The sequence below is a fragment of the Prunus dulcis genome, chromosome 1, assembly GCF_902201215.1.
Source record: "Prunus dulcis chromosome 1, ALMONDv2, whole genome shotgun sequence".
NCBI classification, from domain to species: Eukaryota; Viridiplantae; Streptophyta; class Magnoliopsida; order Rosales; family Rosaceae; genus Prunus; species Prunus dulcis.
The window spans coordinates 7,297,336-7,321,751 of NC_047650.1; the positions used below are offsets into that span (position 1 = coordinate 7,297,336).

The window sequence follows — 24,416 nt, forward strand, 5'->3', positions numbered from 1 at the left end:
CAAGGCTGTAACTAAGGCATTTCTGGCGTTCTTGTTTGAATATGCAGCAAACACCTCAGCTTCAGTCCATTCTGACCTAGGCTTGGGCACAACATTACTCTCAACAGTCTTGACAGGAGCAACCCACTCTTTTGTGAGATACTCACTTGCGTACTCATCAAGAGCATCAAGGAATATCTCAAAATTTTCTCTCCAAGCAGCGTAGTTGTTTCCATCAAAATAAGGAGGGGAGTTGCAAGATCCAGCAACTCGATCCCGTTCCATGGTGAGCACACCTAAACACCAAAACAAATCCTAGGATCTCTCTATTTGTATTAAGAGCTGAAGCTCTGATACCAATTGTAATCGGTACTTAGGTGACGATGGGTAAACTTAAAAGATATTCAGCCAAAAGATGCAACAAACTTCACACACACACAGAGCATACCATGATGTACTTGCAGGCCTAGAGAATTACTAGTGACAACCTAGGCACTCAGAAGGACCCATCAATCTAGGCATCCCCTGTGCTAGCAACAACTATGGTGAAAGTGTGTGAACACAACATGATCAAGCAAACACCAAACAGCAGATAATGATGACTAGTCAACCACAATTCATACGATGACTAGTCGACCACCAAGAACACAAACCCAGAAAAATTTCAAGGATGCAATCAGAAATTATTCACCCAGAAACCCACCATTGGGAAAAACTGGGGGTCATCAACCGACCAGGCAATCCACTAAGTAGAAAAAGATTCTTACAAAGGAATACAAGCAAGCTCAAGCAAAACCTAGATCTATTTAGGAAGATGAGCAATACCTCCTTTGTGCAATCTTCTTCTCCAACTTAGTACAGCTTGAAGCCCAGTTCTTCATGGCAATGGCAGCTCATTCTTCAGCTCATTCATCCCATGGCACCAGCTTGCAAGCTCAACTCAAACAGAAACCAAAATTTGGATTCAAAGGAGAAAAACCAATTTCTTCAAGAAACCATACTCTTGAAGAAATCAGTAGTGAATTTGACTTAGATATAAATGAGAGAATGTTTTTATGGAGCTAGATGCAGATCATTATTTCAAATGCAATTTTTTCATAAAGAAATCAATATGGAAAAACTCATAGATGAAAAAAAAAAAAAAACTTGTTCTCTCTTGAGGAAGAAAAACGGAAAGATAGAGACCCAATCTTTCAAATCCTCTCAGTAAAGACGGCTCCCCAAAAAGGAAATAGCCAGGTCTATACAGCCCAAAATATTCCCTTAGGTCAGAGTCCCATCTGGCAGCAGAGAGAGAAAGGAATAGGACAAAAAAGTTTGTTATCCAGCTGGCGAGCAAGGATGACTAGTCATCCAAGAAACAGATGACTAGTCATCATTTTATGAAAACAGTGTAATGCAATGCACAATTTTTACCTTTGTCAAGTTGCATGATCCTCCATATGATTGTTGTTAGTTAAGAACACCTAGAGAAGTTATTCTCAATCTAAACTTGAGCTTGATAAATAACAATAAAAATCCTATTACAAAGTTGTCAAGGGAAGCCAAAAGAAAAACCCAAAATGCAAACATTAACAATCTCCCCCTTTTTGGCTTTCCTTGACAACACACTCTCTAACAACACTCAATCCCAAAACCAATCCTAAGAAGATGATGAAGTGAGAATACCTGCAAGAACAACCAATCTTCCAGGCACAAAAACAGGCATATTATATCACAGAATTTTGAAACAATATGCAATATGGGGGTTGAGAGTGTTCTTCCCCTTGTTGATAAGGAAAGATTGTTCGTCTGAACATGCAATGTTGAATCATGCTTGAAAAGTAACACCAAGTATTAGTGGTGAGAGAGAAATCTGTAATGGTGCTTCGAGGAAGTGTTTCTTAGGGTATAAGGAAGAAAGGGCCAAAACGCAATAAAGCTTGACAAAACTGCATCTACTTCCCTAATCCATGTTTCTGCATCTCAACAACAAAGCTTCCTCTATTTCTTCTTCTCCATTTCCTACTTCTTCCTCATAGCTGCATCTGTGATATGTGTTGGAGTTGGGCGGCCTTGGGAGGCTGTGATTGGATAGGACCAAAATACCCCTGAATAGATAACGGAAGTTAAGAATAATTTGATAGAAAATAGGATTGTCCTTCAATTGCTAGAAAAATTAAAACTATAATGGCAAAATTGACGGAGTTGAAATGACAACGTTAAAAGTGGTTGAAGTATCAAACTACAGGGACCAAAAGTGACTTTTGGCCTTTTAGGTATTAGTTGTAGGTTTTTGAGAATCAACTTCCCTCTAGTGAATAGTATGTAGTAAATTGAAATAGCTGTTTAGGACGACCCTCTTCTGTTAGCGACCAAAAATAAAAAATAAAAAATATAACACGTGCCTAAAGTTCAGTTTGTGAGAATGTGAAGGTGAAAATGTCCCACGTTGGAAAGTTACAAAACTTTTTTAAGGGCTTATAAGGTGTTAGGCTACTACCCCCATTGCCAATTGGTTTTTGAGAAGAACCTTAAGTTCCTTCATGATATCAAAGCGAGTTGCCTACGTGTGAAAGCCCAACAACCACACATGCTCCACGTCACCAAATATGTATTGTCCACATGTTAGGTTTGAAAATTTGCCACACGTGCGGGAGCGTGTGAAAATGTGAAGGTGAAAATGTCCCACATTGGAAAGTTAGAAAACCTTGCAAAAGCTTATAAGGTGTTGGGCTACATTGGTAAATTGATATTGAAATATTATAAAATAAAATAAAAATTAGTATCTAAACTAGAGGGGAGAGGGAAATGATTTCAGCCACTTATTTGTATATGTCCTTGACAAGAGAGGCAAGTGTGGACACAGTTGAATGACGTACACGAGAGAGATTACACAATTTTGCAGTGCCATTTCGAAATCATTGAAGAAAATCCGTTGGGAAAATTTTTGTCCACACAGCTGTGTGCTTCTGATTCATACAAAAGCGACTTCGGCTAAATCTTGTGATTGTGGACAACGTGACAATTAATTGCAACTTTTCATTTAATTCATTTTTTCTAAGTCCTACCCTCTCTATAAATTCTGAAACTGTGCAAGTGCTTTTAATATTAAAAAATATGGAGAAATCAACAATGTCAGTTATACTATTTGTGTTGCATCTTCTTGTTCTTCATCTTCAGTATTCAGAGGTTCACTCGCTTGCCAATACTTCTGCTCATGGTAAATTTCCATCTTCAGTATTCATTTAACAAAAAAGTGTAGATTTATAATTAAGAAAACTGAAACAAGTAGTGCAAGAAACAAGCTAATTTAGATGCATGTTGAAAAAAATCTTTCATTTCTTCACATATATTTTGCAGATTTTAGCTACTTGAAGTTTGTGTACAACGCCACTGATACAAGCTTGGAAGGATCATATGACTACATTGTAATCGGTGGAGGAACATCAGGGTGTCCATTGGCAGCAACTTTATCAGAAAAATACAAGGTGCTTCTTCTAGAAAGAGGCACTATTGCTACAGAATACCCGAACACGTTGACTGCAGATGGGTTTGCATATAATCTGCAGCAACAAGATGATGGAAAGACGCCAGTTGAAAGGTTTGTGTCCGAAGATGGCATTGATAATGTGCGAGCCAGGATCCTCGGTGGCACGACCATAATCAATGCAGGCGTCTACGCCAGAGCTAACATTTCATTCTATAGTCAAACAGGAATTGAATGGGACCTGGATTTGGTCAATAAGACATATGAGTGGGTTGAAGACGCCATTGTGGTCAAGCCAAATAATCAATCTTGGCAATCTGTTATAGGAGAGGGATTCTTGGAGGCGGGTATTCTTCCAGACAATGGATTTAGTTTGGATCACGAAGCAGGAACTAGACTCACCGGCTCAACTTTTGACAATAATGGAACGCGACATGCGGCTGATGAACTGCTTAATAAAGGAGACCCTAATAACTTGCTAGTTGCAGTTCAGGCCTCAGTAGAGAAGATCCTCTTCTCTTCCAATACATCAAGTATGTTGCATCAGTGATATTTAATGGTAGCTCCTAGTTTGTCATGCTGCACTCGAAAATTATTATTTTATCATTTTAAAATACTAACAGAATAGTGTGAAGTCTCATATTTCCCTTCCATATTTCCCAAATTTCCATAAACAAAACTTCCCAATTCTCCTTCGTTTAGTTTGACAATAATTATAAGCTATTCTCTAATGCAGATTTGTCAGCTATTGGAGTCATATATACGGATTCTGATGGAAACTCTCATCAGGCATTTGTACGCGGTAACGGAGAAGTTATTGTTAGTGCAGGGACAATCGGAACGCCTCAGCTTCTACTACTTAGTGGCGTTGGACCAGAGTCTTACCTATCTTCTCTCAACATCACAGTTGTTCAGCCGAATCCTTATGTTGGGCAGTTTGTGTATGACAATCCTCGTAATTTCATTAATATTTTGCCCCCAAATCCAATTGAAGCCTCTGTTGTAACTGTTTTAGGCATTAGAAGTGATTATTATCAAGTTTCTCTGTCAAGCTTGCCATTTTCCACTCCACCCTTTAGTCTTTTTCCTACAACATCTTACCCCCTCCCAAATTCGACTTTTGCTCATATTGTTAGCCAAGTTCCAGGACCATTGTCTCATGGTTCTGTCACGCTAAATTCATCATCTGACGTGAGAATCGCTCCAAATATTAAATTCAATTACTATTCAAATTCCACAGACCTTGCTAATTGTGTTAGCGGCATGAAGAAGCTTGGTGACTTATTAAGGACAAAGGCATTAGAACCATATAAAGCTCGAGATGTGCTGGGAATTGACGGTTTCAATTATTTGGGAGTACCTTTGCCAGAGAACCAAACAGATGATGCATCCTTCGAAACATTTTGTCTAGATAATGTAGCTTCATACTGGCATTACCACGGTGGAAGCCTTGTTGGGAAAGTGCTTGATGACAGTTTCCGTGTTATGGGGATCAAAGCATTACGCGTTGTTGATGCCTCCACTTTCCCTTACGAACCAAACAGCCATCCTCAGGGCTTCTATCTGATGTTAGGAAGGTATGTGATGCACACTTCCAACCACTAGAGATTCTCAATATTTTGTTGTTGTTGTAATGAACTCTCTGCCGCATTGCTCTTTTTTATTAATCCTTAAAATTTTGTGTTTTGCGCAGGTATGTGGGCCTTCAAATCCTGCAAGAAAGGTCAATCCGGTTGGAGGCTATTCATAATATTCAAGAGTCCCAAGTGAAGTTCTTGGATTTCCTCAATTCCACATTATCCTCTGCTTTTTAAGATTAATTAATAAACCCTCGAGATCTGACTCAAGTGGGATTAGTGTTTCGCTTGCAAAGAGGGGTTAGGCTCATTATATATATCCCCTACCTCTTTATTTCTTGTTGAATAAATTTCCCTTGTCATGTCGAGGTTATTTAAAAATTAAATAAAATAAATAAGAATCCTTTGGTAGAACTTTTCCTTTGCAAAACAGATTTGCAAGGAAATGACTCCCTAAAGCTTATTTCTATTTTTTTTTTTTTGGTCATTTTAAACAAACCTTAAAATTAATTGAGTACACTATACTACCAAACTATTTATTGAATTACTAATTTGTCCTAATTTAAAATGACCAAACTTGTTGGAAATTAGGAAGTTTCTTTATTTCCTTTTCTATAATTGATTGTAATTGATTTAGGAGTAGTCTCCAAGTAAACCTAGGATTCCTTGTAGGGTTTGTAAATCTCTCTATATATTCTTAGCCTTCTGGCTCTATCAATACACAAAGAAATATATTAAATTATGAAACAAATTATTAAATTATACCCTAATATAAAATGACCAAAAATGATATATTAAATTATGAAACAAATTATTTTAATAAGTATACCCTACTCACCATATTCAACACTAATCAAAACGTAAGGGAATGCCATGAAGTTATTTGTGTGATACAGATCTTGGTCGTTGGTGGTAGATAACACTCTAGCGGATACATGCTCCAGGGAGTCCACTCCGACAGGTTCTTTAAGGGTTGTGGATGATTCATATGAGGAGGAAAAATAAATAAACAATTTATTGGATGAAAGTTGAGTCCTTCAAACATAGAACATCCTCTTGGTTTCTTTTTTCTTTTTTTCTATTTATTATTTGGTTCTGGAACTACAAAAAGGAAGAGTGAAGGCCCCGTTTGGGATTATTTTTTTTTTGGTCAAAAATCGACTTCACTTTAAAGTTAAGCAGTTTAAGGTGTTTGGTAAATCTAAAATATCCTGATTATTTTAAAAGCAATAGCCTTTTGACAACAGCTTTTAAAAGCAAGCTATGAGTTACTTTTTAAAGCTACTTTCAAAAGAAGCAAAGATGAGCAGTTAATGAAATTTTTTTTAATTCCCAAAATTCCATCATTAATTTTTTAACAAGACACCATCTCCACCTCCACATCCAACTCCACCATCTCCACCACCGCCACCACCACCTCCTTCTCCGCCACCATCACTACCACCTTCACCACCAACACCACCACCACCATGCCGTCACCACCATCTCCTCCTCAACCTCCACCACCACCACCACCTCCACAACCACCATCCCCACCACCACTACCACAACAACCACCTCAATCTTCATCACCACCACCTCCACCACCATCACCACCGACCGCCACCACCACACATCCTCCAACTTCTTCAGCACCATCACCACTACAACCACCACCTCCTTCTCCACTACCAACACCACCACCACCACCACTTCCACCTCCACAAACGCCATCCCCACTACCACAACCTCCACCACCACTTCTTCCACCACCACTTTCACGTCCATCTCTTTCACCACCACCTCCACCAGCACCACCTCCACCACCACCACTATCACCACATGATTAGCGTATAACACTGTCAACATCATGTCTATTTTAGTTATTATTCACAATTACAATAGTTTTATATTAAAATTTACCAAACAATTTTGGCACTGCTTTTTGTACTAACAGCACTTTAAAATCATTGTTTACCAAACATGTAGCTGCTTTACTTTACACAATCCCAAACTGGCCCGAAGAATAATTGAAAATAGGGACCTACGAAAGCAGATTTAGACGACCAATATGATCATTGGCTGCCAATGTAGAAATATCAAAAGGTAGTAGGTTTATTTTAAATTCATCCAGTAATAACTAGAGATCGGAAAACAAATCCAAAACAACTTACAATGGCTATAACATCTTCAATAAAATCGTCTTTAGGTGCAAAGGAGGCATTGGGTTTGGTGTTGTGTGATAGTGTATAGAGGTATTTTGGTAATTAAATAGGGTGTGCTTAGTTAATTTTATATTTTGATTTAAATATTAGGGTGTACCCGATTAATTTTAGGGTTCGTTTAGCAGCACTCATGTCGAGATTCTTTATAAAAAATAATAATAATAAGAATCCTTTGATAGAACTTGTTCTTTGCAAAACCGATAATGACTCCCTAAAAGCTTATTTCTCTAAATTTTTTGTTCAGTGTAAGTGTTCACCCGTTTTAGATTTATTCTTGTGATGGTAGGGTAAAGTTCCTCATTGTCTTGAAAACCATTGACTGGTCAACTTTCTTTGGTGTGCGAGCGTGCCACTGCTAGCAATGAAAATCCTAGCCGACTTCTTGAAAATAGATAACTTGTGCCCCAAGTTGCTGATTTCTAAACAAACGATTGTGAATTTCGGTGAGGAATATCTCCCAAGTAAGTTCTTTTCTTGCTTCAGACTGGTGAGGACTTCACAATTTTTCACAGTACAAAACTGGTAGTTCTGGCCAGAATAAATGATAAGAAAGTGAACTGTTTTAGGCAGAACTGACTTTTACGTACAAAGCTCAAAACAGGGAAGACCAACTCCAAAAAAGACAAAAGAGCATTGGACTTCAGTTTTTGTCTAGATAGATGCTTTTGATCCGGGCTGGACTAGGTCTATCTATGTTGGATTGGACTGTCAACACCTTCGACCGTCAAGTTTCAACCATAAATCGATACCAATGTTCGAGTTTGGCACAGCTTTAATTTATTTCAAGCCTTGGAAGGCTTTTGGCACGGGTAGAATTGGAGCCTCCTCAGTTTGAAAGGGGCATAAGTGGCTGGATTTTGCTGATTTACTGAGCTGGGGCTGCATTGTAGTAAATTTGTTGAGGTTTTCATATCTATAAAACCCGTGATTTGGCTTATGCTGAACCAAATTTGTAACGAGAGAAATCTCGCTTTGAATGACTATTTCTCTGAAACTGAACTGAAGTTTAGAGATTCTGGATTATAGTTGACTTGTTTTTATGTGGCTCAATGAGCTTTTGGTTGCTTCAGTGTTTTGAAGGTTTTTTTTTTTAAGATCAAGTGATCATTTTGAGTTTTTGTCTTTGACTAATCTTTTGGCTGTCTCTTTATTTGTTCATCTTCTCTTATATTTATAGGAAATGCTGGACTGGATTTTCTACTCTTTTAATAATGGGCGGCAGATTTTCTAAAAGCAAGATCTTTCATTTTAAATGCAAAGAAAAAGGGAAGTTATCTGTTCTGGCAAATAAACCCTCAACAGTCAGTTCTAAAGCAATCACTTCCCTGTTTTTCTTGAAAGAAAACCAACTCTCTTTGTTCCTTGTAAAGAGAGGAAAGAAAAATACTCAATCTCCCATGATGGTCAGTTTGCTTTTCCTGTTTTGAACAACTCCCTTACTCCCTACTTATCTCTTGAGTTTGTAGTTTGCTTATCTATTGGAAAGATCACCTGCTCTGATGCATAATTATATACAAAAAGGATTCTGATCTTTTAGCAGCAGAGTTTCAGAGAAGTCTTTTTGCTAATGACCTGCTTTCATTAATTCCCAATCAGCTCTCTTGTGATAGTTGAAATTGTTCAAAGTTAGGTAGTCACGTGGGTTCTAAGAATAGACTTTCCAAAAAGATCTGCTGACTTTGTACTCTGGGTTTTGAGTTCAATGGTGAGCATTCAGAAGCTGGGCCCAATCCAATTCTTCTTTCAATTTCTTTATTGATTTGCTTCAATGGTCGATTGCCATTAAATTTTGACGTTTTTACAACTCTGCCATTTTCGTAAAAGACATGGGAGAACCCAGTCCTTTGTTCTTTTTGTTTTGTGGGCCTTTCTTTGTGAAGATGGGCTTGTGCGTGGATTTCTTTTTTGGTCCAACGAGTAAGTTATTAGGATCAAAACATTACTGTGAATTTAAGATTTAGTTTGGATCACGAAGCAGGAACTAGACTTACCGGCTCAACTTTTGACAATAATGGAACGAGACAGGCAGTTGATGAACTGCTTAATAAAGGAGACCCTAATAACTTGCTAGTTGCAGTTCATGCCTAAGTCAAGAGGATCCTCTTCTCTTCCAAAACATCAAGTATGTTGCATCTGTGATATTTATTGACAGCTTCCTAATTTGCCATGTTGCACTCGAAAATTTATATTTTATTTTGGATAAATATCACCTTACTACTTGGAAGTTTTGCAAAATTCAGACTTTGCTACACGAAGTTTTTTTCATCTCAGTCTCATGCCTAAATTTTGATTTTACTACCACTTTAATACCTCTGTTAGTTTGATTGTCAAGTTTTCCATTAAACGATGACGTGACATTCATAACTCCAAATGTACTGACACATCTTGTACCACTTGAACTAATAAAATAAATATAATTAAAAGTAAATTTAATTAAAATATACAAAATTAAAGATAAAATAATCTAATATATCTCTCTTTTTTAAAATAAAAAAAATTTCTCCCACATCCCATGTCAAACCCCACCATCTTCTTTCCACAGTACCTCCTAAGCCCACCCTTATCCCAGCCACTACACGTGGGTTCTTCTCTTGTGTAAGATTCTGATGTTGGGTTAAGGCCAAACTTTCACGGGATATTCCCAATTTTTTTTACTAGAGAAACAAATACCAGGTGCTGCAAAAACCAAAAAAACCAAAGAGTTTTTGTTTGTGCAAAACCACTGCTTGAAAAAGGAGCAAACAAAAATAAAAGATGATTTTATTATTATGTACGGATGTTGTGTTGTTGTTAAGGGCGAAACCACATTAAGGGCTACAATGGGCTGTAGCCTAGTGTGGTTTAAAATATATATATATATATATATATATATATAACCCATATATTTAATTTATTTTTAATATTAGCCTAGTAAGTGGCGCCGCCTTATTTTCACTTTGAACATTTAAGTAAATGTCTTTGTTATTTTACTTTTATTTATTTTTATATTACTCCATTTACTTAAGTTTATAATGTAAATAAGGAAGTACCCCCATTTGGATTCAAATAAAAATACTAGAAAATCAAATTCCCACCAAGTGAAAATATGAAAAATCGGTTTTAGTGCAAAATACGATTTGGGCTAAAAATGATGGCTTATTAAGTCAATATATACTTCATACTAAAATCCCATAAAATCAAGTTTTCTTCTTTGATGTGTGAGGAATAAAAGCCCCCAAAAATTATCTTTAAAAAATGATTATTCCGAAAACCCATTTTTCGTACTTAGTCAATATTTTTACATAAAACAACTTTTCATGTATGATATGAATGCATGAAGGAACTTAAGGTCAATCAAGGTAAAAAGCCTTAGATGTTCAATCAACTATAGTGTTAAACCTTATTTGGTATATGTTAAAACTTATTGAAAATTAGTCTATGGAGCTATGAACTAGTTTGGTTTATATGATTTAATGTTTACGTTTATTTCTAGAAAGACTATAGAAATTGTAAGTACCCAAAAAAAAAAAAAATTCATTAAATTTTAAGATAATAACTTTAGCTAGTCCACCCATTAAAAAATTCATGATTCTGCCCTTGGTTGTTGTGTTGGAGTTTTGAAGATTCAATGGGTCAACATGAGTGGGTGGATGGTGATGGAGTTAAAGGTAAGGTTGGGGCTGAGAGAGAGAGAGAGAGAGAGAGAGAGAGAGAGAGAGAGAGAGAGAGAGGGGGTAACGTGGGTGGGTGGATGGTGGTGGACTTGAAAGGTAAGGTTCTTTTGAATGTTCTTGTTTTAGTTTTTAGTGTTATTTTTTTTTCTTGGGTAACTTTTTTTAAATTTTATTTTTTATACATTTGATTTTCAAATTTTAACTTTATTAATTATAATTATTTATAAAATCATACAATTTTTTAATTGTTTATGATCTATGTGGCACAAATTCATTGGGTCAACGTGGAGCTATAAATGTCATGTCATCGTTTAACAGAAAACTTGACAGTCCAACTAACGAAGGTATGAAAATGGTAGTAAAATCAAAGTTTAGGCATGAGATTGAGACCAAAAAAAAGTCGTGTAGCAAAGTCGGAATTTCATAAACTTTCGGGTAAGTGAAATTTCCTATTTCCCCATTTCCCTAATAAACCTTTCCTACTCTCCAATGCAGGATTGCCACCTATCAATAACACTACGGGCACAAACTAGTTTACCCATATTTTAATACCAACTGATGTGGTGACAGGACCCGCCCCGAATTCCTCAAAATCCGGGACGAATCTTGTAATATTTCCGACATCAATCTGATGTCGGGCCCACTGACTACCGAAAACCTCTTCTCCAAATCAAAGGAGAAGTAGTTCGAGACATTCTGCCAAAATTTCGGTAGAGTCTCCCTTGAAAACGGACATTTCCCAAATTTTTCAACCTGTTAAAACACAATTTAAGATTCCCTAACTTCAGCATGCATAATGTAAAAGCACACCGTTCACATAATAGGCATCTTACCTTAAATCCAACCCTACATGAGCGATAACAGAGCAATTCTAAGGAAGACTCCAGTTTACAACTGAAATGAAGTTCAATGGAAATTTAAAAACTAGAAATGCCCTACAGAAGTTCAGGGTGCACAACAGAAAATCGTGAGGGAATTAAAACAAAGTTTCCATACACTTGCCACACTGTTTGGAAAAAGATATCAATCACAAGTAGTTTGAAATACTCAGAACATGATCAATCATCCATTCAAATAGGTTTCAGACTCATCATGATCACAAACACATTTTAACCACAACTATTTAGTAAAACTGAAATATAACCAAGCATTTAATCTCACCTCGACTAGGCTTTAGGCTCCTTGACATTTTCAAATCAAACTAAACAAAAGTAACAGTTTAAGTCGCGGTTGCACCTAGGTGACACCCTAGGCTACCTATGTACCCCTTGGTGAGAGATCAAGCCACACGTAGTTCTTATATCGACAATCACGATTTCAGATGATATAATATTATTTAATGTAAAACCAACCATTAATTTTAGATTCATCTACAACTTCAAATCCGACAAGGCACACACTGAACACTTTATAAATTCCTTCCCTTATGTCAGTTCATCCCCGCAACAATACCCTATCCAAGGTGTATGTTACCAAACAACACTTTCCAATCCATGAATTAAACATTCATACCTGTGCCGAGTACTCATGAAGCACAAGTTCAAAAATCTCAACCCGAAAACGAATCCACACATATATATATAAATACACACACCTCACACCATCATCATGTACCAAGGAAAAACAATCCAATCCACGGATCGTTTGACTAGATCACATGGAGGAATCCTCAACAACCATGTGGCCGGGGACAAGTCGTCCAACGGGGACTAGACTCCCAGTACTCACAGCAAAATCCTTAATACTCTTGCACCTGTGACGAGTCCTATGCGTGCAAACTACCCCGCTATGGGTCTACGAAACACCTTGTCAAGGGTGCTCGGGTTCCGATCATATCCAAACCATAACCATAGTTTCCAAGTATCCATTATCCATCAATTCCAATATCAGTATCCCAGGGGCCTACATGAGATGGCGTGTCATTGCCAAGATCCAAAATCCACTTTCATAAACTAATATAATAAAGATAATACTCTCGAAATCCAATTTTCAAAACAAATCGTTTTCATATAGCAAAAATATATATAAAATAAGATAATACCCTTTCTTCCTTGTTTTGAAAACCATATTAAAACCATAATTAAGAAAAACATTGAAACTAAATAAGCCCACCAATATATACATGTTACTTCCTACATTTTAAAATATATTGCAATTCAAAGTCCTATAACTATATAAACTAATGCACCAAAACCAAAATCCATAACATACCCGAAGTCACCATAACCCTTTATAAATTATATTCATAGCAACACTAATAATAGTAATAATAATACGCATTCCCGAAATTCCCATAATCACGTATTCCATCCTAAAAAATTCACTAGTTTGAATTAGATCACCCATAACTTTCAACATCCATTCTCAACTCACTTTCCACATACAAATAACATACCACTCAGCAAACGAGAATTCATAACCCTTATTATTCACTTTCCAAGATACCCTTTTTAAAACCCGCATCGATATCCAATGTACCCACAACCCAAACACATAAACATATATTTGAGTGTAAACATATAATCGACATTTAATTTGATCCTTACTGACACCAACCCCTCTATCAAGCCATGAGTGAATTATAATAACAGTCATCAAAATAAAGCGATAATAATAATATTAATGATAACAACAACAACAACAACAACAATAATAATAATAATAATAATACTAACAAAAGAAATCCCTGGAAACCCCATAATCATATCTTCCAAACGCACACCCCTACTAAGAGCTACGTAAATAAATCCCCGATGTGTTCAAGCTAATGCATAGAAATCTCTTTCTTTTTAGTTTATCATAGAATTTTAGTGAGCCTCTCGCTACCTACTTTCCGTTATATCTTATTCACATTTTGCTTAAACACATTGTTTGTCGATATATACTCGACTTTTCCTATTATATCAAAAGGCACAAATACATCTTGCATCAAGGGACTTTAAATTCTTCTTTCTAGTTTAGTAATGAAGATTTGGGGATTTGAACTTGAAATCTATTTCAAAAGACAGAACGGTCTCAAAAGACCCATGGTCAGTGGTTTGGTCAAACTTTTCATTTTTGGTCAACGGGGCTTGCAGGGCCCACAATCTCGTATTTCTTATCTGAAAGTTCCTACGGGTTCAACAAAGTTTACTAAATACATCCTAAAAGTTTGGTCTGGATCGAGCGGTCGGATTGCTCATGATCACATGATGGGACGGTCACTGTTTTACCTAATCTTTGAATCATTGAATCGGAGCATCCAAGACTCCGATTCTCGACCCGCGAATTCCTACAAGATCCTAGAGGTACTAGATCAACATATATGGAAATGGAGTTGATCCAACAGTCCGAACATATCGAACCTAGATAATGCCTAATATACGTAACTACGATCGACCGTCAAACGATAACCAAATTCAAATCCGAGCATACTGTCGTGCTCGGGATGACATGAGGATCTTTTTAAGACCAAATGGGCCACCCAAACATGGCCCAAGCTCCGCCACAAGAGCCGGCAGGGAGTGGGTGTCTTTAGAAAATTCTGGCGACTGGAAAATTCTCAAAACACCAAACAATACCTATACCTACATGATCAGGACAACTAGTGGAGCAACTTTTGTTCTTGGGCCACGCCAAAATCTAGCCAGAACTAGTAGGAACAAAGCTGAAACTGTCGGCCAAAAATGGGTATTTTGAACTATCTGTAAAGCCTCAAAATCGATCTACAATACCTAGATAAACATATAGAGCATGAAGAGGGGATGGATTTTTATACCTCACTCGATGGAAATGGCCATCGGAATTGCTGAAAAATGCAAGAACACAGTGGGAAAAAACTAACCCTTTTCTCAACTTCAAATCGAGCTCACCGCCAACAAATCGAATCGGATTTTGTGTGTTTTGTAGAGGAGGATGAAGGGAAATTTTTTCGTGAAGGTGGCACGACCAACAGGTGCACAATGTTGCGAATTGCCAAGGAAGAAGAAGTAGTGGCAGGGGAAGAAGGAGAAAAATAAGAAAATCGGCCCGGTCACTATTACTAGTTTGCTACAGTAACAAATTTAAAATTTTCATTTACATCCTTTTTATTTTCATACCTTTCCTCCTTCATTATAGCTTAGAATTGGGCGTGCCGCATTTCTACAAACTCGTATTGATGAGCTCTAGGTAACGGTGTCACTTATTGCCCCAAGATCCTTCCGGATCAAAAAGTGACCAAAGTGACCCTACACCCCAAGGGTAAAATTGTAATTTCACAATTACTTAAATTGAACAAAACGATTAAATTGGGTCTTGGGTGTTACATGTGGCACATGACATGGCAGTCCATGTCACTTGCCACATCATCTATTTTAACTTACTTCATTTTTATCTTTTCTCACTATCAAACTTCCTTATTTTTCCAATTCAATTTTTATGTCTTATTCTAGAGTCGCTCGCAGTTCCTTTCTCCGTCATCAGTGCCTTCATAGTGACGCCACAAAAATGGTGTTGCCAGCTCCATTCTTGAATCTCACCACATCTCCTCTTCACACTGATGATGAGATGTTGCAATAGCAGCAGCGTCATTGCGATGATGAAAGAAGGTATTACGGTTGACCCTAGGACTTAAACTAAATTAGAAAACTAAGATGATAAATGAGAAAAAAAAATATTAAGTTAAAATAAAATGAAGTGGCAACAGACATAACTATGATGTCATGTGCCACATAAGCTAGTATTAAAATATTAGTAAACTAGTTGGTTCTCATAGCATTATTGGTTAACTATAGAAGTCATATATGGGGATTCCTGGAGAAGTTTGTGTAATTGGTAACTAGGTGGAAGGGGTAAGTAGACACACTAATTCAACCATGAACAATATCTAAAGAACCTATTCAATTGTATGACTAGTCAACTAGTACTACTCATGATCATACAAACAAGTACTAATCAATTTGATGAGAAAAAAAATATGAGAATTCAAAATGGAGATTGAGGCTTCAAAATGACACACAAGATCAGCTAAAATAAAAATGAAACAAACTTAACAAGTTCAACAATACTAGTTATACCATCAACAAGGCTTGGTTAAGGTGAAGGCTAGGAGTGGTCAATTTTATGAGAACAAAAGTATGAAAATTCTACTTAGAGATTGAGGCTTCAAGGGGTCACAAAAGATCTGCTAAAGTAAAAATCAAACAAACTGAACCAGTTCAACAATACAAGTCTGTACCGTCAGCTAAGGTTGGTTGAGGCAAAGACTAGGCGTGGCTAATTTGATGAGAATTCAAATTAGAGATTGAGGCTTTAAAAGGACACAAAAGATCTACTAAAATAAAAATCAAACAAACTGAACTAGTTCAACAATACAAGTCTGTACTGTTAGCTAAGTTTTCCTGAGGTAAAGACTAGGCATGGCCAATTTGATGAGAATTCAAATTAGAGATTGAGGCGTCAAAGGGACACAAAAGATCTGCTAAAACAAAATTGAAACAAACTAAACCAATTCAACAATACCAATCTGTACCGTCAGCTAGGGTTGGTTGAGGTAAATGCAACATAGAGTCAATTTTAGGGGTCAAATATTCTCAAATGACTTCTTTTTATGTTGAAATGAATAATTGAGTCCATTTAATGGCCCCGAAACAAAATCGTGAGGCAGAGATGAGGGAAGTGCTATACGCACTACCTTAGGCACATCCCCGGATTTTGGTTACACTGCAAGTACCACCTTGTGAAAGTTAGGTCCTACATGGCGTAGGTTATCAGGCGTGTGGACAGGCCCCATATATGGCGTTGATTGTACCGGCGTATGGGGAGATATTGTGATATGATGTTCAGGTCTCGCGTGGCGTAGGTTATCCGGCGTTGAGACAGGCCCCATACGTGGCGTTGGTTGTACCGGCGTATGGGGAGATATTGTGATAGTATGGCATGGTCGCACGTGGCGTAGGTTATCCGGCGTGTTGACAGGCCCTATACGTGGCGTTGGTTATACCGGCGTATGGGGAGATTATGTGAAATACAGAGGAATGAAATAAGGTATTGCCTATGTGTGGAATTAGGTTTTATGGAAGAACTACGTGTGGCTTGATCCCTCAAGAAGGGTACGTAGGCAGCCTAAGGTTATTAGGTGCAGCCGCAGACTAAATGTTAGTCATTATGGAGATTGGTTCGGACCTTGTTGTTGGTCCTGAAATTGAGATGAAAATGTGATTGTGTTAAGAGGCTAAAACCTCGTATGTTGAAATTTAATAGTAATAATTTATATTTTGAATTTATCGTTTGCCTTGCTTAAGGCATAAATTGATTTGTTAGCATGCTTGGTAGTTGAGAATTATTGGAATGCCGAAGGCCATTTATGTGAATTGCATGAAATTATATTGTGCATGCTGCCAGTTGTGGATATTAAATGCGTTTTTATGCAGGTTGAAATTTTGGGAAATGTCCAATTTTTAAGGGAGACTCTGCCGAAATTTCGGCAGAAAGTCTCGGTCTTTAGTAAGTGGGCCTGACATCAGGGTGATATCAGGAATTCCACAGGATTCGCCTCGGGTTTTGGGAAATTCGGGGAGGGTCCTTTCAGGTAATTCGATTTACAAATTGAAATTTGGCCAGTTTTGGGATTTCGATTCCGGCCACTTCCGGTCAGTTTTTGGGGTAGGTCCAAGAACAAAAGTGGCTCCAAATAGGGTGTTATACCTAGGATAGGAGTTTGGAGCCGTGGTTTTGAGATTTTTCGGCGATGCGTAATCGCTTTGGGCACCCAGCACTACCGGCGCGTAGCCAAGTGTAGTGGAGTTTCACTGTGTCTCGATGAGATCCTTAGGTTGTCACGAGTGCGTAGGATTTCACGGATCTCAATTTGGACGTCGTTTGACTATCGAACGGATACCGCCTATTGCGTGTTATCTGGGTTCGATAGGTTAGGACCGTTGGATGGTCTCAAATTTAATATATTTAATCTAGTATTTCTAGGATCGTGTAGAAATTCACGGATCGTGAATTGGAGTCTCGGATGTTCCGATTTAATAATTTAAAGTTTATATTTTATATTAACCGTCAGATCGTGCGATCGCGAGCGATCTGACCGTCCGATCTGAACCAAACTTGCAGGACGGGTGTCCTATACCTTGTAGAACCCATAGGAACTTTCGGATCGGAATTTGGAGGTCGTGGGCCCCGTGGGCCAGTTTAACCCGGGTTAGGGTAGTTTGACCCTTTGTTGACCGTGAGTCTCCCGGAGTAATCTCACCTTCCGAGGGGGATTATCGGGTGCTAGACTATTGTTGAGGTTTACACAATATTAGAAGTAAATTATATATTTATATATGTTTGTAAAGGTATAAAAGGAGTCTAGAATGTTAGTTTGAAGTGCTATACGCACTACCTTAGGTACCTCCCCGGATTTTGGTTACACTACAAGTACCACCATGTGAATGTTAGGTCCCACGTGGCGTAGGTTATCCGGCATGCGGACAGGCCCCATACGTGGCGTTGGTTGTACCTGCGTATGGGGAGATCTTGTGATATTATGGTGAGGTCGCATGTGGCATAGGTTATTCGGCATGTCGACAAACCCCATATGTGGCGTTGGTTGTACCGGCATATAGGGAGATACTGTGATGTGATGTTGAGGTCTCGCGTGGCGTAGGTTATCCGGCATTGAGACAGGCCCCATACGTGGCGTTGGTTGTACCGGCGTATGGGGAGATCTTGTGATATTATGGTGAGGTACACGTGGCGTAGGTTATTCTGCGTGTCGACAGACCCCATACGTGGTGTTGGTTGTACCGGCGTATGGGGAGATATTGTGATATGATGTTCAGGTCTCGCGTGACGTAGGTTATCCGGCGTTAAGACAAGTCTCATACGTGGCGTTGGTTGTACCGGCGTATAGGCAGATATTGTGATAGTATGGTATGGTCGCACGTGGTGTAGGTTATCTGGCGTGTCGACAGACCCCATACATGGCGTTGGTTGTATCGGTGTATGGGGAGATATTGTGATATGATGTTTAGGTCTCACGTGGCGTAGGTTATCCGGCGTTGAGACAGGGCCCATACGTGGCGTTGGTTGTACCGGCGTATGGGGAGATATTGTGATAGTATGATATGGTCGCCGTTGGTAGTACCAGCGTATGGGGAGATTATATGAAATACAGAGAAATGAAATAAGGTATTGCCTATGTGCGAAATTGGGTTTTAAGGAAGAATACGTGTGGCTTGATCCCTCAGTGAGGGTACGTAGGCAGCCTAAGGTTATTAGGTGCCGCTGCGAACATAGATGTGATTGTGTTAGGAGGTTAAAACCTCGTATGTTGAAATCGGAAAAGTTAGATGATGTATGTTGAAATTTAGTAGTCATAATTTATATTTGAATTTATCGTTTGCCTTGTTTAAGGCATGAATTGATTTGCTAGCATGCTTGGTAGTTGAGAATTATTGGAAGGCCGAAGGCCGTTTATGTGAATTGCATGAAATTATTTTGTGCATGCTGCCCGTTGGGAATATTAAATGTGTTTTTACACAGGTTGAAATGTTGGGAAATGTCCAATTTATAGGGGAGACTCTGCCGAAATTTTGTGCAGAAAGTCTCGGTCTTTAGTATGTTGGCCCGGCATCGGGGTGATGTCGAGAATTCCACAAGATTCACCTCGGATTTTGAAAAATTCGGGGCGGGTCCTTTCATAATGTCTCTTTACACCACACCTCTGGCAAGCGCCCTCAACATTTCTAGGCGTATTACTTGTCTTAGTTGTCCTCTTATTTTGGGATATATTTTTTTCGCTCGTGGCTGGATTGCTCCTTGGACCCAAGCCATATGAGTGGCCACCATGATATTTTCTTTTTCCTTGCCAGTGGCCACGCTTGCCTCCTTGCCCACGTTTGTGGGTATTGCCACGAGCGGAGGTGGCATTGACTTCTTGAGATGCAACATTCACTTCAGGGAATGGTATTAAGCTTGTTAGGTGATATTAGTGATTTTTCAACATAAGCTCATTTTTCTGCTTGGCCAATGAAAGGCAAGATACCAGCTCGAAGTACTTTGTAAAGCCACTGTGCCTATATTTCTCTTTCTTGAACACATTTGAGACATGGAAAGTACTGAGGGTTTTTCAAGCATATCCTCACATAACTTCATCAAGGAGGTAATTATGTGCATCGCCGAATTATACTTAGACACTAACTTGAAATCTTGGAATTTCAAGTGTGTACTAGGCTTTCCACAAAATCAGTGGGTTATTGACAGCCACATATTCGCTTTTCATTGCTTCCTGGATGTAACGACGAAGAAAGATAATGACCTTTGTAGTTTCTTACGAGGGATGGTTATCATTTCCACACCCACAATGGTTTTTCCAAGGCTATTGCCCTCCACATGGATCTCCAAGGCCAACCTGATCTCGTCAAGGTCTTCCAACTCTTGCGCCATGGCTTGATTATATTAATCCTTACTCCATTTGGCGTGATGAGCCACCCTTAAATTTTCACCAAAATTTCAAGAGGTAGGACGACATCATGGCCGTAAGTTAGGGCTAATAATGTTGTCCTTGTACCAAACCTTTTTTGAGGTCTTATATGCCCATAGAGTGTTGGAGAAGAGAGAATGTCATTCTTTGGGATTATTATCGATCAATTTTTCCAAAATCCCTTTTATCACCTTATTGTTGGCCATTTGGTTGAGGATTGTATGGGGTGGATTGAACCATCCTAACTCTAATTTCTCTTGGTCGCTTGGACAACTTCACCTATGAAAGTCATCCATCGATCAGTCATGATGGACTCGGGTAAGCTGAATCGGTAGATGATAGTCTTTTAAATGAATTCTATCATCTTGTCTTAGGTAACCTTTTTGAGTGGGACGGCCTTCACCCACTTCATGAAGAAGTCGGTGGCCACCAAAATGTACTTGTGGCCTTTGGATGATTTCAGGTGGATTTGACAAATCACATCTATAGCCCAACCTTTGAAAGGTCAAACCTTCATGATGGGGTTCATAGGTCCCACAGAAACATGTTGGATCTGGTCATGCCTTTGATAATCTTGACATCCCTTGGCATAGTTGATGCAATCTTTGAGGATGGTTGGCGAATAATAGCCATGCCTTCTCAAAACCCGTCTCATCTTGATGCCAGTTTGACGAGCTCTGCATATTCCCTCGTGGACTTCAATCATGGCTACAAGTTGTTCCTTCTTGCCTAAACACTTCAGGAGTAAATCATCAGAACCTCCCATTCGCTGCTTGCTTTGGTCCTTTTATACATATACATATATTAATATATTAAGTATAATACTCTATGTAAGTCATTTAAATGGCCTCTTCCTTGGTTTTGACGAATTGGGTCTTGGTGGATATCTCCTTAGCGGACCTCCCCTAGGTATACCTCACCTTAACAGACCTTGCCTCGGCGGATCTCTTTGGAGGATTTGGAGATTCCTCCTTGTCGAATCTCGCCTAATTAGACTATTGTATATGCAAAAATATAATGTGAAGACTGGGACAGAGTCATCTTATGCACAATCTTAGAAAATGTGGCAGAAGAGCTTCTTCAGATGCTTATATCATAACTGAATTTGTAGTCAACCACAAATTTATATTGCACAACAAACAAACAAAAGAGAAAAAAGTGAAGAAAATCCCAAAATATTCAACCAAGCTTTATCCATACCATTCCGCTGGAAACTACACGTACTTTAATAGTTTTGTCAAATTGGAGACTATGCTGAGAATAATATTTCTTTGTATATTGATAAAGCCAGAAGGCTAGGAATATATAGAGAGATTTACAAACCCTACAAGGAATCCAAGGTTTACTTGGAGACAACTCCTAAATCAATTACAATTAATTACAGAAAAAGGAAATAAAGAAACTTCCTAATTTCCAAAACTCCCCCTCAAGTTGGAGCATGGATATTAAGAATACCCAACTAGCGTACAAGATTGTGGAAAGCAATACTTCCAAGGGCTTTTGTGAACAAATCTGCTAACTATGACACAGATGGAACAAATGAGGTAGCAATCTGTCCAGCCTGTATCTTCTCTCGAAAAACGTGACAATCACTCTCAATGTGTTTCGTGCGTTTGTGGTAAACAGGATTGGCAGCAATATGAAGGGATACTTGGTTGTCACAGAACAATTTTGCAGGACCTAAATTGGTGACTTGTAGATCTTTTAGAAGATATCGCAACCAGGTCAGCTCACAAGTAGCAGTTGCCATGGAACGATATTCTGCTTCAGCAGATGAACGAGATACCGTTTTCTGTTTCTTTGTTTTCGGGGATAAGTGAATTCCCAAGAAAACACAGTAGCCTGAAGTGGATCTTTTTGTCATGGGGCGGTTTGCCCAATTGGATTCACAATAACCTATCAAAGGCAACTTGCTGTTTAAAGAGAAAAGTAATCCTTGACCTGGACTACCTTTCAAATAGCGAAGAATACGTAAAGCGGCATCCAAATGTGGTTCCTTTGGTTGATGCGTAAATTGGCTCAAAATGTTGACTGCATAAGTAATCTCTAGTCGAGTGATTGTAAGGTTGATTAATCTTCCCACCAATCGTCTAAACCGTGAAGGATCATTGAGCATTTCACCATCACTGTTTGTGAGCTTCAAGTTTTGCTCCATAGAAAAGTCTACTAGTTGAGCACCTAGAAGACTTGCATCATCGAGTATATCAAGTGTGTACTTTAGTTGGGGAGATCACAATTCCTGCCTTTGATCTTGCAATCTCTAGCCCAAGAAAATACTTCAAATGTCTCAAATCTTTAATGTGAAATTGATTATGAAGAAAAGACTTCAAGTTACGTATAGCATTCTCGTCATTGTCTGTGATCACCATGTCATCAACATAGATTAAAACAATAGTAAATGATGTACCACAAGTACGAATGAAGAGAGAATAATCTGAGAGAGATTGTGTAAATCCTGCTTTTTGTCATGGAGCTTGTTTGAGACCATAAAGGGACTTGTGTAGTCGACAAACTGAAGTACTCTCCCCATGTCGAAAAAGGCCCGGAGGAAGGGTCATGTAAACTTCTTCATGGAGATCACCATGGAGAGTTTGAATGCTCTCTGTCAAAAAGCGATCGATTGCCAGAGGATGGGTGATTGATCGTTTTTGGGCAGTTTGTCGTTTTGGACGTTGTTTGAGGTTGGGATTGTGTTTTAGAGGGAAAAATGGATGGAAAAGGGTTAAGAAAAGGTGCATAAGCAATGGGGTGTGATAAGGAAAGACATGTTCATGAAACACGACGTCACATGTAGAGAAAAACTTGTGAGTGGAAAGGTCATAGACTCTATAAGCCTTTTGGCGCAATGGATATTCCACAAAGACATAACAACGAGCCCTAGGTGAAAATTTGGAAGGTGAGTTGGTGTTGGTAGCATAACAAGGGCACCCAAAGACACCAAGATGATTATATGTAGGAGGTGTTTGGTGAAGCATTTCATATGGTGATTTTTGTTGAGGTTAGGCATGGGAAGGCGATTGATAAGGTAGGCAGCAGTGAGAACACTTTCTCCCCAAAAAGGAAGAGGAAGATAAGCTTGAAATTGAAGAGCTTGACCAACATTAAGTAAATGCCTATGTTTGCGTTCAATCACTCTATTTTGTTGTAGAGGGGAAGGACATGAGCGTTGAAAAGTGATGCCATGTTCACCAAAGAAAGAGATCATAGACACAAATTCAGTCCCATTATCGGAACAAACACTTTTGACAGAATAATGAAAGTGATTGTGGACATAAGCAAGGAAATTCTTGAGAATTTGTTGTGTGTCAGATTTATGATGCATGAGGTGAAGCCAAGTGCAGCGTGTGTAATCATCAACAATGGTCAGAAAGTATCGTGCACCTGAATGAGATGCAATGTGGTGAAGATCCCAAATATCACAATGAATTAAATCAAAAGAAGGAGCAGTTTTTATTGAACTGGAAGAAAAAGGGAAACGAGTTTGCTTAGCTAAGGGCAAAGATGGTGCAAATCAAATAAAATTCCAGAAATTGTTTGAGACAAAAATTTGGATGGTTCTTTGGAGGGATAACCTAAGCGTTGATGCCAGAGAGCAGTGGATTTGTGATTGAGGTGGCATGTGGTGGCATTGGATGTGGATGGTGGAGTGTTGACGCTCTCTTTCGTGAGCAAGTAGTATAAGCCATTAACTTGTTTCCCCAGGCCAATCATCCTCTTCGAAGTTAGGTCTTGTAAGACACAAAAGGTAGGGAAGAAGTGAATAGAACAGTTGAGACGAGATGTAAGTTTGCTAACAAAATGTAAATTAACACAAAAGGAAGGCACACAAAGAATTCCATCAACAGATAAGTCTGGACCCAAAGATGAAGAACCAATGCCACTGATTTTTGCATGAGACCCATCAGGAAGATCAACAGTGGAGTTGAGTGGGTAGTAACAGATAGCCCGGAAGGAGGCACAATGTGATCAGTGGCTCCACTGTCAAGTATCCAAGGATTTGTGGATGATGAACCTATAAGGGCACAAAAAGAAGGTATTTTACCTGTGAAATTAGCACGAGGTTTACCATCACGAAGCAAAGACTTGAGTTGAGCATAC

At 38.6% G+C, this 24,416-nt stretch overlaps 2 protein-coding genes across 2 annotated transcripts; one reads left to right on the forward strand and one right to left on the reverse strand.

Annotated features, from left to right (window-relative positions):
- Positions 1-3,036: 3,036 nt before the first annotated feature.
- On the forward strand, positions 3,037-5,439 carry LOC117614487 ((R)-mandelonitrile lyase 1). The gene is made up of 4 exons (XM_034343312.1): positions 3,037-3,181; positions 3,322-3,981; positions 4,185-5,025; positions 5,142-5,439. The coding sequence occupies exons 1-4, from the start codon at positions 3,079-3,081 to the stop codon at positions 5,260-5,262; spliced, it is 1,725 nt and encodes a 574-aa protein (XP_034199203.1). The 5' UTR covers positions 3,037-3,078; the 3' UTR covers positions 5,263-5,439.
- A 1,144-nt stretch (positions 5,440-6,583) lies between these two features.
- On the reverse strand, positions 6,584-20,281 carry LOC117632967 (putative glycine-rich cell wall structural protein 1). The gene is made up of 2 exons (XM_034366653.1): positions 20,154-20,281; positions 6,584-6,836 (listed from the first exon to the last, which is right to left on the reverse strand). Exons 1-2 carry the CDS (start codon positions 20,279-20,281, stop codon positions 6,584-6,586), a joined length of 381 nt encoding a protein of 126 aa, XP_034222544.1.
- Positions 20,282-24,416: the final 4,135 nt, after the last annotated feature.

Coding starts and splice junctions, on each gene's coding strand:
- LOC117614487 (XM_034343312.1), top strand. CDS start 3,079: ATGGAGAAATCAACAATGTCAGTTATACTATTTGTGTTGCATCTTCTT. Junction 3,982..4,184: donor CTTCTCTTCCAATACATCAA/GTATGTTGCATC, acceptor TCTCTAATGCAG/ATTTGTCAGCTATTGGAGTC. Junction 5,026..5,141: donor TTCTATCTGATGTTAGGAAG/GTATGTGATGCA, acceptor TGTTTTGCGCAG/GTATGTGGGCCTTCAAATCC.
- LOC117632967 (XM_034366653.1), bottom strand. CDS start 20,281: ATGGCGCAAGAGTTGGAAGACCTTGACGAGATCAGGTTGGCCTTGGAG. Junction 6,837..20,153: donor CCTCGTAAGAAACTACAAAG/GTCATTATCTTT, acceptor ATGTGGTGATAG/TGGTGGTGGTGGAGGTGGTG.